The sequence below is a fragment of the Anneissia japonica genome, unplaced genomic scaffold, assembly GCF_011630105.1.
Source record: "Anneissia japonica isolate Jap-2015-1 unplaced genomic scaffold, ASM1163010v1 scaffold287960_len3192837_cov198, whole genome shotgun sequence".
Classification (NCBI taxonomy): Eukaryota; Metazoa; Echinodermata; class Crinoidea; order Comatulida; family Comatulidae; genus Anneissia; species Anneissia japonica.
In genome coordinates, this window is record NW_022712725.1 from 926,116 (window position 1) to 951,107 (window position 24,992).

Below are 24,992 nucleotides of genomic sequence, written 5' to 3' on the forward strand. Positions count from 1 at the left end.
TAGATGAGCAGCCCTTGAGAGAGTTGGACAGATTGATGGATGGAGAACCTAAATGGTAATTTCGAAATGTACAGGGGTATTATGATTTTTAAATCACTTCAGTTTTCTTGTTTCCATTTTCTAGATATTTTATAAGTTGACTTCAGATAGTCACATGATAGGTCCTGATAAGAAGCACATAATTATTTATTTTTGGGGGCACTTGTTATTGTTCGTTCCGCTTTGTATTTTTCTCGGTCGCGGGAAAAACGCAACAAGAATGCACTCCATGGGTAACTATAGTTAATCAGTATCACTACCACCACGGCCTAGACCCTAGGCTGGACTAGATAGGTATTTCGTCGTAAGAGTGCCGTATGTTTATAATTGACTGATTTGCCATGGCCCGAGGTAAAGGTTAGACCATATCCCAGTCTTAGAAATGTAGGTCTAACCTATGCAGTGTTCTGACAAGACATTCATTCAATGACGAAAATGTCAACAATGAATCATTCACACGGACAGCAGTGTCTCGGAATAGGCTAGGCCTTGGCCTACTGTAGGCGAAGAGGCCTAGTACAGTAGCTAGGCCTTGAGATGTTGGCGGCATTTTATTTGATGATGCAATTTACCGTACCTTTAGCAAACGGAAGATAAGATGGTAATGTGATCTCTAGACACAGCGTTTCTTCAATCTACATATAACATTAATAATAGGCCTATTAATATGTCTTTGAAACCCCTAAATTGTCATACATATTTATCATTTTCCAAAGATCTTGAGCGACGCCTAACACTTTGCTCTCGTCGGGGACATCATCCCTCTCCTCTGGCACCTCAGACCCCCCCGTCAGGCAAATTTTGGCGCAACCTCCGCCTAGGTACTGTAGCTGGCTTACTTAGCTGGGTTTTATTATTCCAAGTTTAAATCTGATAATGATATCTTACTGTCATGTTTTTACATTTTATATATAGTTTCCTTAAACCATGTAGAAGTATTTTAAATTTTAAAAATTAAATTTCACTAATAACATTATTTAATTTACATCGGATTTAGATCGGAAGAGATGTGGGGAGTGGTTGCCATGAACCTGCCGATTGGCAGATCACTTGATGATGATGATGATGATGAATTTGTAAATTGTACCAAAATTTTATTTTTGTTTATTCTATTTCAGATGATAAGTCATTTGTCACAATGACTGCAGATTCAAGTTTTGCAGACTCGAGCTTTGAACAAAGTAAGATCAAACACTAGAAATCCATGCATCATACACACAAAGCTTTCTTACTAATGTTTTTTGCATGTCTATTTGGGTGAGTAGAAAGAGAATGTGATTATAAATTAACTTACTGTAATTGCAACTTGGAATAACTGAAAAGTCTAACAATATTCTGGTATGGTAATCAAAATCTTCTACTGTTTATCTATTTTTCCCTCTTCTCCTTTTCAATGTTCACTGGCTTCACATTAAGTGCATAAAGTACTCACGGTGTCTGCAGATATCACTACTTCCCTTTCCTAAAGGTACAGTACATAGCATTACATCACCATCATCAGTTGAAGCGCTGGAATGTGTGTGGCGTTGCAGATCGCACATGGTGAGATCCGTGTGCAGAGACGTATCTAGGAGCCTTGAAATTGGGGGAGGGGGTGCTGATGGGGAATGAAGGGTTGGATGATTAAGAGAGGGGTGCTACAGTATTTCACAAAATAAGGTGATTTTAGTTGATTTTTAACTACTTAAGCGTGATTTTTGGAGGACAAGGGGTGGGGTGGCGCAAGTATTTTGGGGGGTTGTGCACCCACCACCTGTGGGGTGGCGCAAGTATTTTGGGGGGTTGTGCACCCACCACCTAGATACGCCACTGGCGGTGTTTGTGACGAATGAATGATGTACAGTATTGGGTATTATTTGAACATTATTAGCTAGGCAAAAAGTACAGTATGTCAGTGATAAATAGACAGATGGTTCCACTTTGGAAGAGACTAGTCATTTATAGCCATATCAAACAATGAATGAATCCTGGCCCAATGTTTTGGCATAGCCCTAGGCCTTAGCCTCTTCGCTTGGCAGCATAACAGTATACAGTAACAAGTCTGAAGTTCTCAACCCCCTAAAATCCCAAGTGTTAGTCTAAGAGAAGCCTAAGTTAATACTGAATATACTCAAAATTACCATGCATTACAATCCGACCAAAATTCATATACAGTACCTGTGAATACATATGCAACCATAGACTTACGCAATCTTATGTAGCACCATCGCTGTTAGGTACTTCCCCCAATCGGTAATGGTGCATTGCCATTTACCGTACCTTTAGGAAACGGAAGTAGCGATACAGTACCGTGTATCTAGACACAGTGAAAATTACAACTATGTACTTTAGCCCAGTGATTACGATTTTACCAATCAAATATAGAGTGAATGTTGGTTGACAATGAACCCTAGAATTAGGCCTAGGACTACTGAGTAATAAAATGACTGACTGACTGACCTTGATTTCAAATGTCACTCAGCTTGATCAACACAACTTGTTTTGGCCTAAATCAGTATGCTAAATATGCATACACAATGCTGCCTTGTGTAGGTACAGGGGATGCTAGTCAGTTTTTTTTTCCAAGCAGGCTATACCACTAGAGTGAATCTTTGTGTAATTTATATACTTTGATTATTGTTTCTTCAACCACTTTGTCAACAGGCTTCACTGAAGCAGATGTGAAAGTAGAAGTACAATCTTTGTCTCGACAGAACAGTCTGCCACGCAATGGCAGTTCATCCTCCCTCCAGCTAACAGGTCAGTCAGCTTACAATACAACCTAAGTGGAACGTCTATCATCAATAAACCACAGGCTACCACCACCTACAGATTTCTTACCCACTTTTGTTATTTATTCGTCTTCTGCATTTCAGATAAGTGGATGCACTACTTCTGCTTGCTAGGGTTTTTTTTAGCCTTTCTACAAGCAAAGCTAGAGCATCCCTATACAAATAGCCTCTGGGTTTATTGGATTATCCTGGATGACAAAACCCCATTACATCTTGATTTTAGATGAAATCCCCACCAAATCTATTTGTTTATTAAAGTTAAATATGTTGCATTTTTATTTCCATTATGCAATGGTTTGCATGATGTTGATTTAGCATGTTGACATGTGAATTCAAACTACTAATTTCTGTTATGCCACCATTACAGTAAACCATTGTACATGGAATGCTTGCAAAAGTAGGATTTAGAATATAGCAATGTTGGTACTATAACAATAGGAATGTTATCCAACACCTTGTATGCTACTTTATGAAATAAATACCCCATTATTACCTTTAAATATTGCCATTGTTTGTAAATAATGGTAGTTCGGCTCTACTACCATTCTATACTCTACAACCTACCCTAGTCACGTGTAGTCTTAAGTACTACCGTACTTGATTTTGCAGATGAAGATGATGATGGTGAACAGAACTCCTACGTGAGTCCAAGAGATCGTCGGCGAAGCGCACATACAGCTGCTGAGCAGAAGAGGAGGGATGCCATTAAGGTATGTAAGGCTCAGTAAATGGACGTCTTTCATTTCTGTGTGCAAATGCAACAATTGAAAAATAACAATAGTAACTATTAGCACAAGTGCCTGTGGTAACTAAGGGGGTATCATTGCAAGTTCCAACCCTCTCAGGCTGGAGGCCTTCTTGGAAAAGGATTCTCAATGTCTTTGGTTAAGTTGTAGCTTCCTAACTGCCATATCCTATGGATGGAACCCTAATCTAGTTCCAAAAATACCCATTCAGTAACACCTAACAACAAATTGATGGGGAAATGATTACATTGAGAAAACATACTTATTTTCATATAACAATGTATGAGTGTACTCTTACAAAATATCCTTGTAATTTCAGCGAGGTTATGAAGATCTCCAAAGTATTGTTCCAACCTGTCATCAGTCAGATCCGCTTGGTTCCAGCAAGCTCTCCAAAGCAACTGTGTTACAGCGATGTAAGCATGAAATATTCATTTATAAAACTAAAGATAATTTATAATTGATTTACTTGTTGAGTTGATTTTTGTTTGTTATAAACAATTTGTATGTATTCACTTTCTTTGCCTAGCAATTGACTACATTCAACATCTGGTAAAGAAGCGAAAGGAGCAAGATGATGACATCGAGGCCCTTCGTAAGGAAGTTATGGCCCTGAAAATCATGAAGACGTAAGTTCTTATCTAAAAATTATATACAGTAATAACATAGATTTAATGTGCAGTTAAACTAAATGGAAGCGTGCTGGAATACAGCTCATAATAAGAATATGTAACACCAGTGTTAATAAATGCTGTCTTTCATTTCTTTAGCAACTACGAACAGATTGTAAAAGCTCACCAGAGCCAACCAGGCCAGGGACAGAACCAGGTGTCAGATCATGTCAAGTTTAATGTAGTAAGTGTCTTAGGTTTTGTACCCTAAAGTGGTATGGTAAATAAAAACAATATAGTTTATAAAACATACATCATAAATCAGGCAAGACTTTGTTTAGCGAACCTAACACCTGCCAATAATGATGATTTCAAATACAAATAAAATTTTATTTTTGGCCATTTAATGCACATGCCCCCCCCCCCAAAAAATAAGTGTGTTTCTTTATGAAACAAGGTATAAAAAAAGTTTCACCTACCAATTAATTCATCCTACTACATTAGTGTTGTTTACCATAGGAATGTGGCAAACAAAATAGCAATATTGCTAAGAAGTATTAATGTTTTTGAGATGTATTTATGCAATATTCATTAGTATTTTTTCTGTTCTCCTTATAGTTCAAAGCAATAATGGATGCCCAGTTTCAAACATTTAACCAATCCATTTCTGTAGCTAGCTTCGCTGAACTTTCTGCCTGTGTCTTCAGTTGGCTGGAAGAGTATTGCAAACCCCAGGTTGGCTAAGATGATGCTATTATTATACTTCAGAAAACTATAATCAAGCAATTGTATCATATAATTTTATCAAGCAATGAAAAATTCCTTTATTTCAGTTGTATGAAAAAAATGTCTGGCAGTACTGTAATATACACTATAAAAATCCCCAACCATAACCCATTACTATACTAATTGGGTACTTCCCCTAACTGGTTCTTGAAGGACGATACACAGGAAAACCAACCAGCTGTCTGAAAAGATGGACTTTTCTAGATACTTCATAGTTGGATAAAGATAAATTAAAACATGTGAAAGAAGTTAAATGAGGCTAAGGCAAAATTAAATATTATTCTACAATTATTTTTAAAATTATCTATTCCTTCTATTTTCAGACCCTCAAAGAATTAGTGGTTGGTGTACTGGGCCAGATGGGTAATCAGCTGAGATGATTACCTGTCATGTGACACAGGGAGCCATTAAGATGATCAGGTGGTGGAGGTATTATCACAAAATGTTCAGGGTTTTTAACCAGGAAATGTCTTTATCTCATCAGAAACATGTAAAAAACATATATATTTGATTGATTAGACCAACAAAAGTACAGTTAGATTTGGGAACTAATTCTACGGTTTATGTCCTCTTTAAGCAGCATAAATGAATTTTGGGCTCCTCCTTGGGGATAATAACTCTTGGCAAAAAAAACCCACAGATTTTCAAGATTGTGACCCGGTCAGAAACATTTTTGGAGGCTTATACTGACTAGTTAGGTGCATAACATAAAATAATTTTTTTTTTTCATTATGATTTTCTCCCTAGTAGTATTCCCTATGCATATAAGCTGCTTCCTCTCCACAGGTTTTGCCTATTAGTTTTAAATTATTTCTGTCAACATAATCATCATAGGATCGTTAATTCCAGACAAAAATGTTAAAATCATGAAGAAATGTTGAAGACATTAATAAATTTGTTATCAGTGAATAGTATAGTGTAGTTATAATTTTATGTCGTATATGAAGTCGCTGGGTATTTTGAGGAGCCTATGCAAAGTTCTAGTACAGCCTTAATGCTGCTAAAACATTTATTGTTAGTACAATAACTTTCTCTACAAATTAGAACTGTCTGCTTCCTCTCCACACTTTTTTGCATACTAATTGAAGACAATGATTTTTATCAATGAATTTAATGTATTAATGTATTGTTAGATTTTTAGTCAGAATAAAATAGTCTGTGAATAAAATTAAGTTCTTCTGTTTTGCAATGATGTAAATTATATAACAAGAATCATGTTACTATTGCATGATTAATGTTTTCTCTTTAATAAACTTGAAAGAAAATTTGAGTTGCAAATTATTATTTTTTTATGTACAGTATATATTATTGTCTCTTAGCTACAGCCTCACAAATAATGAAATATGATGTTCTGGGGAATGAACAATAAATGTATACATAAAGTTAAAAAACTCATAGTTCAGAATTCAACATTTGTTTATTCCTTAACTGTAAAATTCTAAATATAAAACACTTGTTCCTTACATTATCAAGTACAATACTAAACCGATTGGAGTGCCAGATGCTTTCCATCCAAGTGTATAGAATTTTAGACTTTTATGTTAATTGTACAAAACTGGTGTAAAAAAAATATCAAGCCAAATTTGATCATATCAAAATACTGTCTAACTTTAAAATGGTATTAATTAGTACAATATGAAACTAGATAATTTTTGTTTGCAAGACAAACTACTTTTTGGCACATACAGAATTTATTTTTTGTGAGAACTGATCTTAAGAAGCAAGATAAATATGGGTGTAATAGAGTGCTAGTTAGTTAAATCAAAGAGTATAAAACTGCAAGAGGTCCAACTGTCGTGGTTTCATTGCCTTAAAAGATTTTCGATGATCGAATGTGTGCTGCATGCATGTTCGAGTTTCGAACTCTATTCAAATTCGAATAGAGCACCCTTATTTTGTGGCAGTACTTTTTTAACGTTCCATTGGATGCATACAAAATCATAGCAGTCGGACCTCTTGCAGTTTTATACTCTGGTGAAATACTGTGCACTACCACCAAGAAAGGGGAGGGGGATCAGAGAGGGCCCACTGGACAAAACAATTAAAAATATAATGGGAAAAAATGTTTTGAACAACATTCACATAGTCAATATGGTAATTATCTAGTACATATATACTCTGAGACATCTATATATATAGTTGTCTCAGATATGAAGTGCACCCTCGAACAATTTCATTTTTATCTTTTATCATTGGTTTAATTGAATTTCTTTTGATCAACTTGCCTAAATGAGTTTATATTCTACTTACATAATGGATTTTTCAAGATGATGACATCATCTACTCTCTGTTCTTATGTCTAATGGTCTGAACTAGACATCTAATTACATAAAATGCCGTAGCTTCTGACCCTGGACCCTGCTGGGTGCATCCGCCAGCCACTTACTGTGCTCTTAGGGCCCTGGCAGCTTCACTGCCCCTAGGGCCCAGAGCCACTTTTGGAGGCCCTGGCGAAATACTGTACAAGGTGAACTGCTTAAAGCGTAATTGTTTTTACACAGGAAATTTCTAGTGGAGGGACAACTGAGGATGTGCAAGTTTTCTTGGGGGTGTGTGCAGACTTCCTTTTCCCTTTAGATATGCCACTGCTAACAAGGCATCATCAAGGTGCAAGAAGCTTCAGGGCTTGTACTGCTGGAACCACCTCTTGCATTGATGACACACCTGAAATTTGAAAAGGAGAGCTTTACCACAAATGTAAATTACACAAAAAATTAGATAAATGAACTAAAAACAGCCAACATTCTAACACTGGATTATTAATCAGATTTTCCCACTACAGTATAAGCATTTTTTTTTAAACAATGTCACTGTTTTTTACTAGGAATACATAATATAGCTTATCATCAATAATGAGAAAGATCTCTTGAGCATTTTGAGCAATTGATCATTCAGTTTAGTTCTTCAAGTATAAGCACATGAAATTAGGCCAATTCTTGGGGTATTTGAAAAAGGTTGTAACTTGCCTAGCGTTTCCATCAATCTGTTCATGGTAGCTTCAAAAGCTGGGAAAAACCTCTCGTACTCCTTTAGTCTAACGATGACACTGAAAATATAATGTACCAAGTGGTTTATATACAGTACTCTCAATTTCAGTATAAGACTTAAATGTATACTTAATTGGGTCATTTTATGATGAGCCTATACTGTACTGATTTATAATTTAATAAAGCAAATCACTTGAAATGAACCAACTACGGCTTTGTTGAGCCTAAGATTTCTAGGCTAGGGTTTTGCCAGGCCTATTTGCTAGGCCTATTTGCCAGGCCTATTTGCTAGGCCTATTTGCTAGGGTTTTGCCAGGCCTATTTGCCACAAGCTGGGAGACTTCTAATTTTGTTTCTTCTTATTCTAACTTAATATACTATTTCTCTGTTCTGACATTTTAAACATTGGCTGACACTGCATCATTGAAAGGAAATAGTAGGCGTCCATGAAATGAATAGAGGTCAATCAAATCAATAAATTAGTGCCAAGAATAGGGTAATTGCACTGAAGGCCAAATAATGCTTTTACAAGTGGCTTATTTCATTATATAGACTTTTATAAAAAAAAAATGTAGCAGAACATGCTACACCCTTAAATAGCACTATATAAACATATATATTATTGAAACATTTTATAAAATAATGGTAATAACACAAATACTGCCTCCTCAGTTAATTTTTCCATAAAAATACGGTGGAAGAGGACAATGATTTTTGATCATGCTTTATAGGTCTTGAGAAAATTGCTGAATCTAATGTGGCTTCTTCTTGTTCCCTCTGCTGTCTGTTGTCGCTACAGAGTTTCCATTCAGTGCAATCTTTGTACTGCATAGCTGTCCCCAACGCGATCTGGAACACTCCTTGATTCAAATGACCAATCAGTGTCAGCCAAAGGAGACAGCAATTGCATGTAGCGATTTTTATAGAAACCAGGCTTTATCTGCACCATTTTACACATGTAACTTGGGAATTTGTACCTGTCATACACTGTACATAAATCTGTGTTGCAGCTGTCAACATGATTTTTATTAGAAAGGGTGGTTCCAGGTTCTCCTAGAAGGTTAGCTCTCTTATATAAATGAAATAATAATGGGAAAAATCCAACCCTGTAGAACACTACTACAGTACTATGATAATTGATTTGGGCACAGGTCTTAAACTTGTGGTGTTTGGCTGTTCCAAGGCAAAAAAATTTAACTTGACAAAAACATAAAAGCAATTACGTCGTTTTGGCATGGGTAAGCCGTGTTAGGCAAGACTTTTTTATGCCTTGTTGCGCAAACTTAAAGATCGTCAGGGCAAAAAAAATATAAAAACAAAAATTTGTTTTCTTATTTAGCAAATGGTTTTGCCAAAAACATTCAGAAGGAGGAGAAATTAAAAATAAAATGTTATTGTCTAATTTATACAGTGTAGTAATGGGATGGTTAAATGCTTTAAATTTATATAATTAAGAAGAAATATACATATCTTATTTTTTGAGATTTTGAGGCAGTGTCGGGCATAAAAAAATAAAAAAGAAAAATTTTACTTTATTTGAAATCATAAACGTTCGCGGGCTGCGGGTTTACAAAACAAGGAATTAAAAAACTCTTGTCTTATCAAAGAACTTCCAAATTTTACATCGCAAGTCTTACTTGCTAAGGTCTTGTTCCTGAAGCAGCTGGCTAAGTTGTTGATAAGTTGTACTCCTCTGAAGTTCACACAACCGACCAACAGCATTCACAACTGCAGTGGACTTCTTACTTTCATCTGTCATAACAAATATGTAACAATAAAAGAAAATGCCTATTAATACATTAAAATGTCTAAATTTTTTTATGTGAGCCACCATTAACTCTTTGGATTTCACACAATTTACCAATAGCATTTACCACTACTTTGGACTTGTTTCTTTCACTTGCCATAAATATATATGGTAGTTTAAACATCTGACTTGAGACACAACAGAAATAATGTTAAAAATTATTTAAATCTTTAACTCAAGTGTCAATCCTATATGTTGGCATATTTGTTTCATGTTATCCAGCAATATTCCTGCCACATCTATTGAAAAACATCCTGAATTATCAAACTCATGATTAGCTTTGATGCAGCGCTTAATCACACACTTTTATAGTAGTATTACAGGGGTGGAGAAGTGGAACTGTTTTGGAGAAAATCCATGGTATTGCAAGATTTGAAGCCATGGACCATGGGAATGGAAGGCAACTATCAACATACACCTCAATTCTGAATGTTCTATATTGTTTAAAATTTTTAAGTTGTAAAAGAATGAAAACTCACTAAGTCCTAAAAGCTCTTTTAATGTGTGCATCACATTATGGGTTTCACCAAGCTTCATGTAGATTTCATTCATACGTGGGAAGACACCCTCTATAGTTTTAACATCAAAGAGTTTCTGTAGGTGCTCAACGATACGTGCATACTCCACATGTTCGACGATGGGACATGCATTCTTCATTCCGACAGGTAAGCTTGGGTCCAATTTCCTGGGTTTGTTGGATGATTGTAGGAGTGTTCTCAGTTTTGGTAAGGCACTTTTGTATGTTCGCTCACACCACGCCTCATGAACTGAGTTAGGTGTATTAGGTACAGTTTGCTTTGTTGGTTCAGCTTCATGCATTAGAGAAATTACCTCTTCAGCAAACTAAAGAAAAACAAGTCAGAACAAAAAAAATTTATCAGCAATAGCCTCTTACAAGACTGGAAATAATCTAGTTTTATGTAACACACCCAAATATGGTCATAATGATACCACATCATGACTATATATAGGCATACAACAGTATCTTTTGTCAAAGAAAATTTGATAGTATGGACAGAGCTTTAGTAATAATTGATGAAGTGTGATGGAGAAGAATGTAAACAGATTGAACTGTTTCTCCATTATTTGTTTATTTATGATGTACTGTCTTTGCCTCTATGCTGTTTAGTTATTTGTTTGTTTAACCAGGGGGGGGTTTAGAGAATACCCACATCTTGTGTTGGGTTCTCAGCCCATGGTGTATTCTTGGCACCCCTCTGGCCATTTTCTGATTTGTAATTCTTGTGCCGAATATGCAATAAATAAATAAATACTTGATAGGGCAGAGGTAGAGCAAATAAGAGAAGGGAGGAATGTGGAAGGATGACAATGAGAGCAAGAAGGAATGCAGATAAAGGAGCATTCTTAGTCACCACCATTCACCTGAAGCTTTAAATCATTGACTAAAAACTGTGCAAGAAAAGATCTGAGATGCTTTCTTTAGAGAAGAAGTATTGAAGACCTATAATGAAAAGTCTTTTTTACCTTTCTTAATTTTATATTATTCTTCCCAGCATTTTTAAGTTCATGTATCTTAATTAATGCTTGTTTTTCTTCCTCAACTTTTAATGCTGTAAACAAATTCTGAGATAAAAACAAAGAACAAATAATATATAATATTAGTATCAGTCCTTATGAAAATACTGCTACTTTATTCAAGATTACTAAATTCACATAAAAATAAAAACATGATACAATAGTTTTTATTCAACTGACAGAAATAAATATTTCCTGATGACCACAATGAAAAAATTAGTCACAAAATAGTATTTTTGTGAATTAATGTCACTGACATTTAATAATCATACTAAAAAACCTTGTAATGTACCAATTCCAAAAAAGAATGATCAAAGGCGCAGTGTATGTTAAGAAGGCAAGCTATTAAAGAAATGAGTTCAGATTTAAAATAATAATAGAGGTACATGACCTAATGGAAGAAGGTAGATCTTTCCAAAGGGACGAAGCACCAGATATAAATGTTCTTTGGCCATATGAAATTTCGGAACAGTGAGAAGATTTTGCAAGAATATCGAGAGGCGCCGAGTGGGCAAGTAGAGATCAGTAAGATCTGCTAAGCCTTGTCCCTTGGATATTGTTGGTAACGTCACAAGATGACCACCACTACAGAGCCATACAGCTGTGTGTTTGTAGGATGCGTGCTTATCTATATCCCTTTACCTGCACAATGGATTCCTGGGTGTGCAGCTCAGCAAGTGTGTCTTCATCTGGGGCACAAGTTTTAGTTATTGCCAGCTCAAGTTGTCTCAGTCTATCCTTCATCTTTTCTGCATGTTTCCTTTGAGTTCTGACAGGGAAAATAAATCACAATTTCTCACTAGGCTATCTTAAAATAGTCAAGCACCAGGATTGTGTCTATCATCAATACAACAAAATTCAAACCTTATTTTAAGAATTTGTTCAAGTGTGTACACATCAGCCCGAAGAGACTTGAGGATGAGTGTTACCTCTTTGTTAACCACAGCCTAGAATAAAACGAGAAAACAACAATAAATGAATTAAATTAGATGCTGGGAAGAATGATGTCAAATTAGAAGAATGAATGTTTAATCAACAGTACTGTACAGCATTACAGCATTTTTTCAGTTTTGGTAATACAACACTACCTACAGAAAAAAATAAAACGATTAAACATATAAGATTTATATGCGTGTGTCATCTAGGTCAAAGTTATTTCTATTATATACACAGCAATAATATATATGGGCTATTTGACCATTTGGTACACTCAGAAGGCTGTCTCTTATACACATCTAGATGTGTATAAGAGACAGCTATAATGGTGTCGGGTCAAAACTCGTGTAGAGCATGCTCAATTAATTTTGACGTAAATATATAGTTTATTGATTTGTTTACGACCACGTAAATATATCGTTTCTTTATATATTTACGTAAAGCTACGTGTTTATCATGTAATTTACCACGTAAATATATCGTTTTATGCATTGTTTACGGTCGGCCCTCAATAAGAGGGAAGTGCGCATGCGCTATCGATTTCACGTAAATATATCGTTTAGCGACGTGTTCACGGCGACGTAAATATATCCACTTCCTTGAAAAATTAGGTCATGGACTTAATAGGTCCATGATTAGGTCAAGTGAATATCTCTTGTTGCAGAGAGATAGAATTTAGTAGTGTATATGATAGAAATTGTGCTATTATTTTGACCACGATCATACTGTGGTTGGAATCGCCAAAATATAATCCTGGACTCCCTCCAACAAAAGACCACTTTTGGGATGGGGTTTCCACCATGGCATGGTCTTTTTTAGCAGCTTTGGTCTCTAATTAGAATAATAAAAGTAAAACATTTGTTAACTTGGAACCAAAGGAAAATGGTCTTTAATTGGAGGGGTCTTTCATTGGAGGGAGATTTGTATTTTAGTCATTGATTTGGAGTACTCCCTAACACTTGCTGGCGCTAGGCCCTAGTTGCAATCATGCATTATTCAATTATTACTGTACTTAAGTTAGCCCTCTTATTGTTTATCAATTTAAAAATTCAATTTTACTATGCATAGAATATGATTAATAAATTAAACAATATACACATTAAAAAATTATATTTGTTGCAACAGTTTTTTAAAACTGAATTCCAGTTTATTTTTTACTCATTTTATTGACATTGTCAGTTTCAAATACCAGAATACAATTGAAGCCAGGCTCTATTATAGAGTTAATGTTGTCTTTTTGTACTAAGTCAACATTGCCCAACTCGAATAATTTCTAAGTCGATGACATTGCCAAAATCGAATAATTTCTAAGTGGATGTAATATATTACAAGCCAAATTGTTGTGTTTTCCATTAACAATCTGTAAGTCAATTTTTTTAAGGCGAACAATTTTTCAATGGCATTTCATGAATGCCTTAGTTCATGACCTTTGTCTTATAAAACTCTGTTCAGTACAACTCTGTTCAATACTTATATTTATGAATATGAATAAATAAAATCACACAGGTACAACAATAATTACTGTAGTGTATCATCTTTTTATTGTTATTATTCATCCTTCATTTAAAAATCAGAATTTTTAAACACTTCATATAATCTAGGGCTTCTACTGGTTTGGGCCAAACTGTGCAAGGCTGTGGGTGGTTCACCACTCCGCCCACCCTGCAAGTTCATTTTAAATTCCCAGCATTTGTCGGCACGCATACTCTTAAGTCGAGACAAACGTACTGTAAAGTGTCTTGACCAAGGACACACAAACAACTTGTGGGGGTTTTGAGAGTCTAAGCCAAGCTACTATTGTACCAACTGCTTCCACTATGATTATTATTGTACTTTAGATTGTATCTCTGTTAACGTGGTTTGTACAGCTTTTTAATCATTTCTTTGTAAAGAAACTTTATTTATTGGTTTTTAATAATTAATCAGGCGAGTCGAGAGGAGTCAGGGGTGCCACTAACTATAGCCTCAACATTGGCGCCGGTTCAACCTGCTCTCGCCCAGGGTTGGGATTTAAAAACAGGAGGTCCAGTGTGTATATCTGGCTCGTGTGCACTTTGGAGAACCCATTGCATCTTTTGGAATAGTGGGGGTTACCCCAATGCTATGGTTCAACGATGTGAAATAAGCGTCTCTCTATGGCTGCTACAGTAGTCCCAGACCACGCCCATATGCAACTCAGCAAATGACGCTGCGAGTTATGGGTTATTCTCCAATCTTTACATTATAATAGTACAGTAAACAATAGACATATTCCACAAGGTTTGTTTACAGTTGGTCACGTGACATATTGTAGATATTACTATGGAGAATTTACAGTGCGATTAGTGTTCAAGTATAGTTTGAAACACATTCACCCACCATTAATGTGAGAAATAACTGGCAAGCAAAGACTATGATTGTACAAATTAGTGTTTATTTACTTAATTTTAGCATTCAATGTGCTTTGTATGCTTTGGAATTTATGTGATCCTTTGTAAACAAAGCTAGCCTAGAAATCGTAGCATGTCAAAATCGCAGTTACAGATCAAAGACTCGTGCGTACCTAAACAGGCAGTAGACATGCATGGGCCTAGGCCTGGCATTTCTCGAAAATCTCAATGTTTGGGGCCCGCATCTTTTGGAGCATTAGCAAACCATTATGGTAAAACCCTCAAACCCTCTTTAACATCAAATATGTGCTTTACAGCTCACAAACCCATTACTGAGCATTGCTCATGCTGCATGTTTACAGTTGATAACCATTATACACTCTTTTTTTTTTTTATAAGCACACATTTTATAAGAACACTGAGGCTGAGGTAAAATGTCAAATGAGGTTTTTGAAAAACCAAAAAATTATGTGCAGTAATGTAGGTGTGACTATGTAATACCCCCTATAATCAGGTGTACTGTCATTTGGGGCCATTTTTACCAGGACTTTTTTTGGGGGCAATTTTTCCAGGGCATGTTTTTCAGGGCCCATTTTTGCTGTACAATAATAATTTTCTGTGTTTGAAAAGTGTGTAAAATAAGAACAAATTAAGAACATTTTGAGCCTGAAATCGGCCAAAAAATAAGAACACTGAGCCTGGGCAAAATTTTACTGGTTCTTATAAAAAAAAAAATGTACATCATGTGAACAATAGTGGCATGTGTCTTTAATTACCTACCTGTACTTACACAGGGCACTTTCAAGTTCTTCAATCTTCCGTTGATATTCTATAATTCTATAAAAATTATATAATTGTAATATAACAGATCAAGAATATTCCATTAAAAGTTCAATTACAGTCAAACTTGCCTTAGTCGACTTTTTCTAACTCAAATATTTTTTAAGTCGATCTTATTTTACATGCCATGCTATGTTTTCCATTATTTAACGATCTGTAAGTCCAATTTTTTAATGCCATTGTGGATTCGACTTACTGTAGGCAAGTTTAAATGTAAATCCAAATCATTAAAAAATCACATAAGCATCAAGGGTCCCAATCCAATATTAGGGACAATGTCAGAACTTTGTTTATCTTATTATACTGTAATTATATAATTGTTTTTCAATTCTGTAATTAGCAACTTTAGTTGCGGTTAGAATATGAGCAAATAAAAAAATAGTACAGTTGTTATCATAAACATCTAATTTCTGGTAGTATGGCATGGTTTACGTAAATTTTGACAGTGTATACTTCTGGCTAAGTTACCAATGCTCCTCAAAAATGTTTTAATTTCTTTTTTTACTCTAACAACTCTGATGGTCCAGATGATGCTGACACCTCTCCGGTAATGAATCAATAATTATAATGTAATCAATTTAAGACTGGTCTTCTTTACCTTCTGTCTCCAATAGTTTTTTCTTCGTGACTATCACTTTTTTCATGTTCCTAAAAAACCCAGATAACTTTTTAATACTGTAGTTTTAATTATCAACAATTATAAGAATAACAATGCTACTCTACAACTCTAACACTGTATAGTATAGAACATTTCACAAAAACAACAGGAAAAGGAAGGATATATAGTACTTCCCCCTCCCCAACTCATGATTGCATACTTATATGTACCCTGTAGGCCTATCGGTTATCCTGAACAAATAAACCTCAGCATAACCTGAAACTCACAATGTTCCAGTTCTTCTACTATTTAACTTACTTTTAGTTTGAGAACCTTTTTCAGTCTTTTATTTAGTTGTCCAATCTGCTCTTGTTGTTCAAGACATGTGACCTGAAGACAGTCTACCTTGTCAGCTAGCTTTGAGGCTGTACCGCCATCACTGCTGACAAGAATTCTTGATTTCAAACTCTGTTTTTCTCCTTCAATTTCCTAAATTTATTTACAAAATCATTTAAAATTTATTATTTATTGGAATACAACGTTCCTTTTTATTAATGTATCATTATTATCACTTGTGTATAGCTGACTGTAGTCACGCTCACCTGAATCTTGTCCTTAGCACTGAGGAGAAGCTGTCGTAAATCTGTAATTTCAGATTTTGCTTGTCGACTTTCCTGCCTGTGTATTAAAGAATGTTGAATTATTAATGCAAATACTACAGTAGGCCTATTTATGCTTGAATATAATTATTTCAAAAGGATATATAAATCCCAGATTATTTTTTAAAAAAATATTCCAAAGCCTTGGTTTTACTGTTATTTCCTAATAACATTTGTTAACCAGATATTTGCATGTGAATACTTTACTGTAAGTTCACTCACTTCAAAATGTCATTGCTCTTGACAAGGTCCTGGATTATGTCTTGTCTTCGATCCAAATCATGAATCAGCCTTGTCACATTCTTTTGAATCACCTTTTGTGCTACATTAGTTTCTAAATCTGGGAATAATTAAATTAAAATTTAACCGTTTGCATTCAAAAGTATATAAAAATAGACAAAAATCTGGAATTGTATATTGTACTCTACATTAATACTGTAAGTACTGTAATAAAAATTTTAAACAAAATAATAGAATGAACAAATGTTTCTAAATTCTCTTCACATTCACAGTAGCTACCATTTAACTAGCTTGTATCTTTAGATAGTTTGGTTTGTGTTGAGAAGTATAATGACGAATTTTGTGTTCTGGAAATATCTTACCTCCAGCTACCTTACTTGGGGTAGTCACATCGATCGATTGCAAACCATGCAACTGCAGACGTCGGTTAAGTTCTTCCCACGACAATGCCATATCTAAGTATAACAAGAAATTTACTGATGGTATTAAATATTATAACAAACAGTTAAACTGTAAAACCAATTGCGGCTGGCCTTCAGGTTGATTGAATCCTGTGATGGTGTTTTTGTGTGTGTGTGTGTGTGTGTGTGTTTTATTTAGTTAGATGTTATTTCTTGGCTTGGTTTAAAATTTGGAACACCTTTAGACAAGAATATTTGTGAAAGGCATTATAGAAATACAGTACAAGGTCTTCCAATTCAACTTTCAATTTATTCTAAGCCCCTAGAACAAAGACATAACTGACTAACATATAAAACATTTATATATTATATTTCGTTATCAGAACTAGTAGATAGTAACCTTAATGGACGCCAAGGGAGTTTCCTCTCTGACATTTACTGAGGTTCCTGTTCTGATGGACGATGAAGTTCCAAGTCCATCGAAAGAGACGGAGGTTATGACTCACTCCCAAATGGAAGGATCTACAATTATGAACGTGGTGGATTGCAGAAACGGAGTAGCTGAGGTATTAAATGAGTGCACTTTGAGCCTATCAATATGATCAATTATCATGATCATCACTGTGTTAATTATTAGATTTTGTAATTACTGTCATCATAGCCAATATCATCATCATCATCGTTCATCATATGTTGCCATTTGATAATTTTATCTTCATTATAATATTTGTGCTGATCATGATGAATTTTTGAAATGCACCAATGTTATTTAACTTTCTATATTGCACATATTACTCCTCTATACTAGAATATGTATTCTGCAATTGAGGATGCTCGGGCAGTTGCTTTAATGAATGCAGTGAGTTCTGTACTGCCAACCTCAGATGCTAATCAAACACCAGCTGTCTACAGTACATGTGAAGTGACTGCCTATCATGAACCTGAACATCAAGAAAGCATAGGACAAGAAAACATGTCCACACATGGAAGTAACCTGTTAGATAAAGAACGAGATGTAACCGACCAAGACAATATCCAATGTGGAGATATTTTAGGCCCAGATGTCATAGCCCTTTCAACCCAGCAATCTAAAGATAGTCCAGCTGAAGATAACCAAGTTCAATACTTCATAGTGAAGAATTCAACTCAACGTTCACATCCAAAGTTGATTGACACCAATGGTTACTCTTACACACAACAGACAGAGAGCAAACATGGTATCAGATGGAGGTACAATTATTATATTATACTAATGTAATTTGAAATTTACAATTATACAGTTATAATTTAGGATAATTATTGTCAATAAAAAAAGCTTAAAATTTATGTTTTTGTTATTACCCTAGGTGTACTGTTCGAAACAAACGAGTGTTCTGTGGGGCAACTATATTGCAGAAAGGCAACATGTGCAAAAAAGGTCCAAAAACACACTGTCACTCTGGAAATCCTAAGGGAGTGTTAGCCCTGAGCGTCATCAACCAAGTAAAGAAGCAAGCAAGAGAACAATTACAGAAATCAGCAACCCAAATTGTCAATGAAGTCTTGGTGAACAATGCTGGTTGCCCCGGTGATGAGAAGAAATTGAAATTTGATAATCTAAAGAGAGTTGCAAACCGTTTCAGGCAGAAGACAAGACCAGTAGAGCCAAAAGTTCTGGAATTTGATATCCAGCATGACGCACTTCCTCCGGGTAACAGCATGTTCTATTATTATCTTTAGCTAACTAGTGAGCCAGCAGACTAACCAGGCTAAACAGGTTGACCACAACTCAGCGGACTAAAAAAAAGGAGAATTTTTAAAATACATTCTAAAACATATCAAACCAAATTCTCTAGTGCCTACTGTAGTCAAATAGCTTCAACCCTTGAATATATTATCTTGAACCCACCACTACGTACCATGACACCAAAATGGAGCAGTATCCCAAGGTTTCCATTACACATGAATTGGCATACTGGATTCCAAAAAGTGAATTTTATTTTTTACACATTGATTTCATGTTTCCAACAGGTTTTCTGAAAGGAGACATTGCCACAGAGGGCAGGCATCATCTCATTCTGGCTACAGCCACCCAATTGCAACATTTGTCAAAGGCCAAAGAATGGTATATTGATACAACCAGCAAACTGGTAAAACCACCATTCTATCAACTGCTCACTGTCCAATGCTTTACACAGAAAGATGACAAGATCATGCAGGTACAGTATTTCAAAAAGAATTGTTTTTGAGTTTATTGACAGTAGCATCAGATTAATTTAAATCTTCCGAACTAGATAATATTACCTATACTAACCCCTTCTAAAGCACCCCATCTGTCTAGCAAGATGCGGGCATACAGACAAAGTCCCTCCATATGGTGCTGGGCCTCTAGAACATAAAAGATGAACTCTGTAACTCTCTTGCAATTTGCTCCTAATACATCAGAAGGGATAATTGTTTCTCCCAACACAATTTGGTGTTACTTTAGACCTTGACACTCAACTCCTGTAATCCAATAATCAATAATCTGATATCGACTATTTGTCATTTTCAATGTCAAGACTGATCCAAACCTTGTTTCTCAATACTTCCATTACTTATTACTGTATTATTGCAATTATTATGATGGGTTTTATTTTAAATTCATTGACATTAAAGACTTTGACTCTATGAAATCATGATTGTTTAAACTCTGTAAACTATCTTACTAAGGCTTTCAGTGGCTGAGTTACCTACTTTTCATTAAATTGTGCGAGGCTCAGTAAAATGTTTATTTTACGAATGTTGATTTTCAAATACTCAATGTAATAACCTAACCACAACAACAAACTACTAATGCAAGTGTCATTGGATTGAGCGCACATGTTTACGATAACCAACAAGAGTGTTGGGGTCAGAAACTCACTGACATTGTGAATACTAGATATGATCGCGAAATGCATGTAAACAACACAATTCGGCGATCAAACAACTAGAAACAACAGGATAGAAAAATCCATACAACATACAGATGTTTGAATAAGAGTTAAAATAATATTTTGTTTAGTGGAAGAATGCCAGCAATTAAAATAATTTGGTTTTTATTGAAGGTAAATTCAGCTAGGCTCTAGCGCAGTAGACCATGCTGCTGCACTGTCGGTTCGTGCTAAGCCTGGCCATCGTCAGTCTATTGGCGCTTAATGGCAGGGGATAGCTAGGCCTAGGTATTGGAAATTGACACTCCATCTATTTTACGAATTTTTCAATTTACGAATACCCCTTGGTAGCAAGGGGTACATAAAATGAACGTCTTACTGTATTAATATAAAAGTTGAATGTCAATAAATAGACAAATATATATTTTTATAGCAATTCCAACAAATTGTGTATGCTCTGTAAAGTATTTTTTTATTTCAGGTTCCTTTCGCCTTTTTTCTAATGTCTGGCAAAAGGAAACGAGACTATAAAATTATTTTGAAAGCATTCAGATGTTTGTTTCCTCATGGAATCCATCTTTCGGAATTGGTAGTAGATTTTGATTCAGATTTATGGGTCAGTCTTGCCAAAGTTTTCCCAGGTGTGCCGATCAAAGGCTGTGCGTACCACTGGAAACAGACCATATGGAAATGCATCAAAGATCTGGGAATGTATCAGGCATACATGGGCAATGGAATCAAGCATGATATCCTGAATCAGCTAATGGGACTTCCTTACATGCCAGTGGACGTGATTCCAAACTTGTTTAAAAGGATGCAGAAGAATGTGCATTCTCCAGATCTACAGTTGGTGAGTGAATACAATTATCATTTTATGCTATCATTTTGGAAGTAAGCAAGTAATTCAAGCATCTCAGTATAAGAATTGACATGTCGACAAGGACGCGAAGCCCCGCCCATAAAGTCACAAAAACCTTAGACAATGGCGGCTAGACTTACCGAGTTGGCAAACCTTTTCTTTGCTATCAACCTTCTTTAAGAAAGAGAATTCAGGGTAGGCAGTATGCAAATGAATCATATATTCATAGTGTTAATCTATTTCATGGAACAGAGGGGGAAATTGTAGTAAAAGCCTCAGTATTTCGCTCCCAAAGGAAGAGGGAAAAGCTGCATTCAGTCAACCTCGTCATCAAAGACCAAGTCACTGATGCACACTGCTCGTGTAAAACTGAAAATCTATAACCAAGTATAGACATCTAGGCTCATGTATGTTTCGCGTCGACAACCAGCTGTCTAAGGAAATTAAAATGTCCGAGAAAAAGTTTTTGATCACATGACTACTGTAAATGATTAATTGTGGATTCTATCAATTTCATAACTACAGAATTCTTAACAATACAAAGCAAATGAGCTGCGTACATCGCTAACATGCTTTAAAAACAGTTGTTTTTTGTAAATCTATTTTGATAATAAAAACACAAATATTGACTACTTTTTTTAAGTCATATAGTTAAAACTACAGCTTCTCTGAGAGTGTGGTCTCAAGATGGTACTATGCCCTGTGACTTGTCTTGGGACACAGACTTAAGGTTACATGTGACTTTAGTATGAACAATGCCTCTCAAAGCAGCCATGTATTTGCTGGCCAACTTGTACACTAGGAGCTGTTAAAAAAACAATCCTACACCATATTGTTGAAAAATTTTGCATGGGCAACTACACAGTATGCAAATTCTAACTCGAGAGTGGTGCTTATTTTAGAGCGGCACTTATAAAAAAAACATTTGTGGCGCTTTCAGTGACCCTTCCCATGTTACCTTTCCCACATATTTCCGTAGTTCGGTACGCCTACAGATATGCTTTTGTTTTCATCATTATTTATTCATGTGAACACTGTATACATTGTATTTAAAACCCTGTTTCTCCTGTTTCTGTTTTTTTTTTTTAGGTTTTTGATGTCATAAATTCACAGTGGATTGAATCAACTCTTTGGCCTCCTTCTGTCTGGTCCAACTATAGACACTCAATCCGCACACGCAATGATGTTGAGGGCTGGTTAGATCGAATCGAGGAACAAACTAAAAAACAAAGTCTACCACTGTATTCACTTATTGAACATTTGCATTGTGAAACAGAAATGGCCAACACCGATTTTACTCTGGTTAACGAGAAGAAACTCAAGAAACTCCAGAAGAAACAGAGTTTAGAAGTTTGTGGCTTATTGAATCAATTCTGGGACGAGTATGTTGCTGGTACTAAATCCGGGAAAAGTCTATTGCAAACATGTGTACATCTACATGATCCAAAGGAACTTGCTTGAAATTTTAATTTTCTCATGTTCAGAATGGAGTACATGTTTAATACTTTAAATTTGGTTCAACCAGATTTATCACACACATTGTGTATTGTACCATGGAGACAAAAAAACAGAGGTACCTACAAATTAAAAGTGGCTTCCTCAGAAATAACATTATGGACATTTATTTAAACTGTAGTGAGCATGTAAATAGTCAATAAACTACTGTATAATAAAGGATGTTTTAATATACAGCAGACATAGATGGATGAATACAATCCTCAAATTAATGACAATGTTGTCATGGTTTGTAAGATTATGTGCCATATTTTGTACTGTACTGTGTAATTTCTTCAACCTATAGTTTCATATTTATGTCATATTTAATACTGTATAATTGACTAATTACAGTAAAACTTCATCAAGATTAGAATAAATATTTTGTACATTTTGATTTGTTAATATAGCACAACGATTATTACAGAAAAAGAAATAGAATTGCATTTCTTTATGATTACGCAGTTACATTTTGACGGTAATTATGTGTTGTAGTTGTACATTTACAGTGAAAGTAGGGTGCATTTATTTGAGCATCCATAAAAAGGCCTCCTTTGAATAAACTCCCCCTCAAAAACCCTTCTCAAAATGTTACGTTTAAGAGCTTGGGCCCAAAGCAAGTTAGGGCCTACAGTATTTTTCTAAATTGTCAACACCAAGAATATGTCAAACAGCAAACTTCATCACTTTCCGCAAGCTGGTTTTCCACTAGGCGAATTTATTCGCGCGAATCAAAGCTTTGATTCGCTTCCTGAACTCTGATTGGTTGCGCATTTTTTCTCCTCACAAAAACTCTGATAGGAATGTGAACGCGCATATGCACGAACCAACGCTTTCAATTCGCGCGAATAAATACGCCTAGTGGAAAACCGGCCTAAACCTGGTACATCCTGTACATAAACTAAGTATCACTTTTACACACTATTCCTGCAGTACCTGTCTTGTAAAATATTTTAATTTGTATTGTAATTGTATTGTTTGGCCCTTGATGGCATATTCAATAAATTAAATTATTAGGCTTTTAGTGAGTGAAGTTTTGGTCCTGAAAAAAATCCTGTACAATGGCAGGAATTGAACCCAGGACTCCGAGATTAGATTTGGAATGCAAGGAACTTAACCTCAAGGCTCCAATCTATCATTAAGTACTCTAGACAGGATATAGTAGTACCTCATTATGAGCCATTGGCAACAATTTTTCTCATGCCTGGTTTTTTTTATTGCAATGAATATTAACCTAGCCTGAACACAGTATTTGGTGATAGTGTTCTGTGTGCTTAATAGACCGAATTAGTCACCAAATATGACGTCATCATATTTTCACCGAGTGGATATTAAAGTTGTTTACCTCACTAAAGTTCTGTGTTAATGCATTGAGTGGAGTTGAAAGTGGTGTATATTAAATCGTCTATTGATTTAATGAAGATAGTATAAGGCAATTCCACGGTAACTAAATGACATTCTGACACAGATTTGTATTTTCAAACACATGTACCACAAGGTAATTTTGCCAATAATCTAAAACAAATACATTTTTTTCATAACAAATAGCTTCCTACATATACAGAATGAGTTTTTTTGTGAAAATCATTTTTCCTTATTAAAAAAAATTATAATAATATGAGCGGTAACTAAATGACGTAAATCTATTGTATATTTAATAAAAAATCTGTGAATTTTATAAGTATCAAGAGCAATCCTTAGGGTATAACAATGAATGTAAAAATTATTTATCATAAATATATGATGATTTTTATTAACAAGACTCCAGTAACTAAATGACAAAAAATTTAGGCAACTTCAATATACTTGATTAGATATTTTCTTATGATTTAAAGACATATTTTTAAGATAATTGATATTGATAATTAATATCAAAACAATAAGATATCAAACTAAACATGAATGTTTAATAAAAATTTATTAAAATTGATAAAAAAAAATGATTAGGGTTATTCCATGCCAATTCAACAAATGCATTACACCATGGGACATCATTTTTTTCCTCCACTTTGCACTCTGACATATTTATATTCATGAGAAATGAAAAATTTAAAAATTTCAGAATTTAATACTTGTTTGTTTTTCTGTAGCGGCAGTTAAAGTTAAGCGGCGGGTGTGGCCCAAAATAATGGGCCACAAAATTGAAAATTGATTTTCATATGCTAATATCGTCAGAAAGTACAACCCCTATAACCCTGAAGGGTTGTGTTATAGGACCATGTTAGGACATATTTTCAATGCTGATTCCAAATCTACAATCAGAAAAGTTGTTCCATGTAACGATTAGAAATAGCAAATGTCTGAAAATGGGACGAAAACTTGTCTGGACCATTGTTGAAGAGGCTGTAACAGGAAGAGTTGAACTTTTTTAAATCTTCATATTTGAGGAATCATAGCCCATCATCATTTCTCTCATATA

At 35.0% G+C, this 24,992-nt stretch overlaps 3 protein-coding genes across 8 annotated transcripts in view; 2 read left to right on the forward strand and 1 right to left on the reverse strand.

Annotated features, from left to right (window-relative positions):
* LOC117107991 (max-like protein X) overlaps positions 1–6,218 on the forward strand; it is an 11,466-nt gene extending 5,248 nt beyond the window's left edge. The window contains exons 1-9 of one of the 6 annotated variants that reach the window (XM_033249805.1): positions 6–55; positions 1,158–1,220; positions 2,683–2,778; positions 3,420–3,520; positions 3,876–3,972; positions 4,086–4,185; positions 4,327–4,411; positions 4,786–4,902; positions 5,277–6,218. In XM_033249805.1, the coding sequence (XP_033105696.1) occupies positions 40–55; positions 1,158–1,220; positions 2,683–2,778; positions 3,420–3,520; positions 3,876–3,972; positions 4,086–4,185; positions 4,327–4,411; positions 4,786–4,902; positions 5,277–5,333 (732 nt within the window). In that variant the 5' untranslated portion in view covers positions 6–39 and the 3' untranslated portion in view covers positions 5,334–6,218. Of the gene's footprint in view, positions 1–5; positions 77–1,157; positions 1,221–2,682; positions 2,779–3,419; positions 3,521–3,875; positions 3,973–4,085; positions 4,186–4,326; positions 4,412–4,785; positions 4,903–5,276 lie in introns of those variants that run through there. The other 5 variants (XM_033249804.1, XM_033249806.1, XM_033249808.1 and 2 more) reach the window with 5 other exon arrangements.
* Positions 6,219–6,351: 133 nt separating this feature from the next.
* LOC117108039 (centrosomal protein of 70 kDa-like) lies at positions 6,352–17,414 on the reverse strand. Its single transcript, XM_033249885.1, has 14 exons — positions 17,288–17,414; positions 16,908–17,025; positions 16,629–16,704; positions 16,345–16,515; positions 16,027–16,076; positions 15,369–15,425; positions 14,854–14,878; positions 12,148–12,230; positions 11,926–12,052; positions 11,233–11,331; positions 10,227–10,590; positions 9,578–9,692; positions 7,920–7,999; positions 6,352–7,617 (listed from the first exon to the last, which is right to left on the reverse strand). Exons 1-14 carry the CDS (start codon positions 17,376–17,378, stop codon positions 7,556–7,558), a joined length of 1,518 nt encoding a protein of 505 aa, XP_033105776.1. The 5' UTR covers positions 17,379–17,414; the 3' UTR covers positions 6,352–7,555.
* Positions 17,415–17,709: 295 nt separating this feature from the next.
* LOC117107990 lies at positions 17,710–22,779 on the forward strand. The gene is made up of 6 exons (XM_033249803.1): positions 17,710–17,892; positions 18,135–18,556; positions 18,673–19,016; positions 19,337–19,524; positions 20,702–21,070; positions 22,169–22,779. The coding sequence occupies exons 1-6, from the start codon at positions 17,731–17,733 to the stop codon at positions 22,538–22,540; spliced, it is 1,857 nt and encodes a 618-aa protein (XP_033105694.1). The 5' UTR covers positions 17,710–17,730; the 3' UTR covers positions 22,541–22,779.
* The last annotated feature ends 2,213 nt before the right edge of the window (positions 22,780–24,992 follow it).